This window comes from Hemibagrus wyckioides, linkage group LG02, assembly GCF_019097595.1.
Source record: "Hemibagrus wyckioides isolate EC202008001 linkage group LG02, SWU_Hwy_1.0, whole genome shotgun sequence".
Lineage (NCBI taxonomy): Eukaryota > Metazoa > Chordata > Actinopteri > Siluriformes > Bagridae > Hemibagrus > Hemibagrus wyckioides.
In genome coordinates, this window is record NC_080711.1 from 26,472,981 (window position 1) to 26,476,668 (window position 3,688).

A 3,688-nucleotide genomic window follows, 5' to 3' on the forward strand; every position below is an offset into this window, starting at 1 on the left:
ACGAGCGCAGTAATACACAGCTGTGTCTTCAGTCTGCATGTTCTGTCCTGTTAATGTCACTGTGCTGCTGGACGTGTCTCTGGAAACCTGAAACCTGCTTTTCAGTTTCTCACTGTAGCCAGTGCCACCAGTATGAGTTATATATCCGATCCACTCCAGAGTTTTTCCTGCAGGTTGTCGTATCCAGTGTGTCCAGTAGCTGCTATCAGTTAATGAATATCCAGACACTTTACAGGTCAGAGTCAGTGACTGACCAGGAGTTAATACTGTGGATCCGGTCTGGATCAGCTCAACACAGTGAACACCTGTTAAAGAAAAGTTATTTTAATGATGGAAAAGCGAAAAGCTTTAAGGAACCAAAACTGTATTACATGTCAAATGTAAAAACACTTACAGTGTACGGCTGCCAGCAGCAGCAGCAGTAGGGATGTAGAGATCATGGTGCGTGTTGAAGCAGAAGAAGTAAAAGCTGTTGGTCTTCGTTGCTTAAATATATAACAGGGAAGGACATTTGCATAGAGACACTCCTTATCTTAGGCCAAAATGATTTTGAATTCTTTTATAGGAGAAAAGCTTTTCTTAAACATTTCTAATCTTTCTTATTTTAAATACCTAAAAGTATGGAAACCACATAATATAGTAGAAATAAGATAACAGAAAGAAGGGATAAAAAAAGTTTGGTGTGTGCTGTTACAAGAAAATGATCAGTGACAGTGCCGTGATGTCAGAGCTCACACCTTGAAGTTATTTTTTTTTTTCCTAATACAACCTAAATCAGCGTTTTTACTTTAATTATAATATCCCAGTTGTATTAAGTGCTGAACAATATGCTGTATATTATTTTGTTCATAATTATATTCTATTATATTGTGAAATGTCTGTAAAACATTTAATTTCCCATTATCACTTATGTTATAGCAGCTATATACAGTTGCTTCTTCACTAGACTCTCTCTTTTCTCTTTCTTGAAGTTAATAAGACAATTTGTTATTGAGAATCCACAAATAGCAAAGCTCTCCACTTTGTTGTGCTTGAAAACTTGACTGATGTTTTTTTTTATTTGATTACTGATTTGCAGTGGCGGGCCGTGCATCTCGCACCTAGGCCTTCACTGGTGTCCTTCCTGAATTAATCCACCTCTATACCATCATTATGACGCCACCATGGACATCGCTAGCCCATTTTAGGGGGGCTTTAGTCCCCCTAACATTTCTACTCAGCCCTCCTAAAATTCGGCGATTCTCCATAAACTGTACACAAATTCTTGATTGCCTCAGTCCCCTTTAAACTTCATATGAAACGGCGACAGACTTCGGCTCTTCCCCGTCTTTCAGCACGTTCTTCAATCCGCAGACCGCAGCGTCACAGCGAGAGGATCAGAGGACAAGTGTGTGTGTGTGTGTGATCAGGAAGACTCGTATTTGGCTTATTCAGTGCTCAAATGTTATACACATCTATGCAATACAGTGGAATGCTGCATTAAGTTTACCATCCTACCCTGTTAGTCTTTTATTTATTTAATTATTTGTTTATTTTTTACTATTATACCCTACAGCCCCCCTTAAATAAAAATTCTAGAATCGCTCCTGGATGCCACAGCAATAGATACTAATCAACTGTTAAATAGCAAAGTAAAAAAGAAATTAGTCTACAGTATTTCACACCTCACAAGGAATAGTCAATTTTAAGCAGCAAACTGCAATCTCCGGAGGACGCAGCATCCGAAATGAGATGCGGTGAACATAGAAACAATACATATGGCTGACTACTCCAATTCTTCAATCAAAGGACGGGACATTGCTGACGTAATCGTATGCCTGCTAGATGGCCCCAGTGACGCCAACTCAAAATCTGATTGGTTAACGTAACAATTTCATTGCCACTTATTTTAAGCTCCAGGCGCCTGCACTATTGATTCTGAAGGCCTTAAGGCAGATTTTCACTCTGGTAGCACATGATGTCAGCCACTGGCTGAAATATGATTGGATAAATATTCTTATCATAAATATACACTACTGGAAGCAGCGCAACCAAGAGAAAAGCTCTGAAATGTAGAGAATAGACTATTGGGAATAATTTAATACACATTCATGGAAAAATATATAAAATATATTAAAATGCAAGTCAGTGATTCAGATCACTGCTGTTTAGGCCAGCAGAGAAGGCCTTGCTGACCCTGACGGCCCACCACTGCTGATTTGTTTTCAGTAGTGTTGGATATGTTCAGTAATCAGTGACTGAAACTATTTATTTATGGTATTTTTTTCCATTTGTTGGTCCTCTATGAGAATTTGACTATAAGAGATTCAGTGTTTGATGATATTTGTTAAATTGAAGTGTGTGATGCTTCAGGAGAGACAACACACAAGAGTGCTGCTTACTGTTTGATAGTTTGAATAGAGTTTTTCAATGTTAATATTGAAATTGTTTAAATTAAAGACACAATGAAAATTTTCTAAGGAAACTTGCAATGGAGAAGTAATTGCATCACTGCCTTGAAACCCACAAATGTGTGTGTGAGAGATATCTGATATCCCCAGATCAAGCCACATATCAAACCCCATAGTTTCATTATTGAGCTATTTGTAGAAATTCAGTTCTCTTCAGGTTTTAGTGGAAGACAAAAGTACAAAATGCATTTGATGTTAATGAAAGACTACTAAATGTTTGCATTCTGTCATAATTACTAAAAGTAATAAGAAATAAATGAATAATTTAAACATTTATCATCTAATTTTTAATGATCATTTTTATTATCCTTCCATGAAAAAGCATTTATGCAACATTTATTATCTATATGAAATAAATGAGGAAATCATAAACCCTTATTTAAACAATGCTGCTCTGGAGATTCATTATTTAAATAGAAGAGATGGTTTGATCTCTGAAACCTATTGGCCAGATGAAATGAATCAGCAGCAATGCTAGTGTTTTTGTACAGTGTTTCCTCACATTTCTGCTACAGTGCTCTTCGGGCACAGTAATACACAGCTGTGTCTTCTGCTGTCACCCCAGAGAGTTTCAGATACACCATGCTGTTGGAATTATCTCTGGTGATTTCTGTTCTCCCTTCAAAAGATGTACTATATCCAGTTTTACTGCCATCAGTATAGATGTACCCCATCCACACCAGTGGTTTGTTTGCCTGCTGTCTGATCCAGTGCATTTGGTAGCTGCTAAAAGTGAATCCAGATCCTCTGCAGGAGAGACTCAGCGTGTCGCCAGGTTTCTTCTGCATGGTTGTTTGTAATGACTCAAGACTTTGACATTTCACACCTAGTAGAGTAAGGAAAATATTAGATTAATCAATATTTAATACAGATACCTGCAAATAAACAACTTAATCAAAGGTTAATTAAGAAACTCACTAATGAGGCTGATTAGTAGCAGGAATAAAGAGAGTGGGATCTTCATTCATGGCGAGTGTTGATGAGACTCAATTGCTCCACTTGGCTCAGCTTCACATAAATACTGCAGTGACACTCAGCAATCTGGATTTGCATCATGATGCCAGAAACCATTGACGTTGATGAGCATTCTCTGTCAGAAGCTCATTGGAGCAGTTCCAGGGTCAGTGAGGTGGTAACTTTGGTACAGTGACTTGACTGAAAACTTCTGTGAGGTCAGTATTGAAAGTGAAGTGTTGAAATCTTCACTTTGTTCTGGGTTTTAGGGCCTTCTACATGAT

At 37.8% G+C, this 3,688-nt stretch overlaps 1 gene segment (V, D, J or C); it reads right to left on the bottom strand.

Moving 5' to 3' along the window:
* On the bottom strand, positions 1–446 carry LOC131343828 (Ig heavy chain V region 3-6-like; the record flags this gene model as incomplete). The annotated part of the segment is given in 2 exon segments: positions 1–305; positions 395–446. Coding segments are annotated over 2 exon segments (351 nt in total), but the record flags the coding sequence as incomplete, so codon positions are not given.
* Positions 447–3,688: the final 3,242 nt, after the last annotated feature.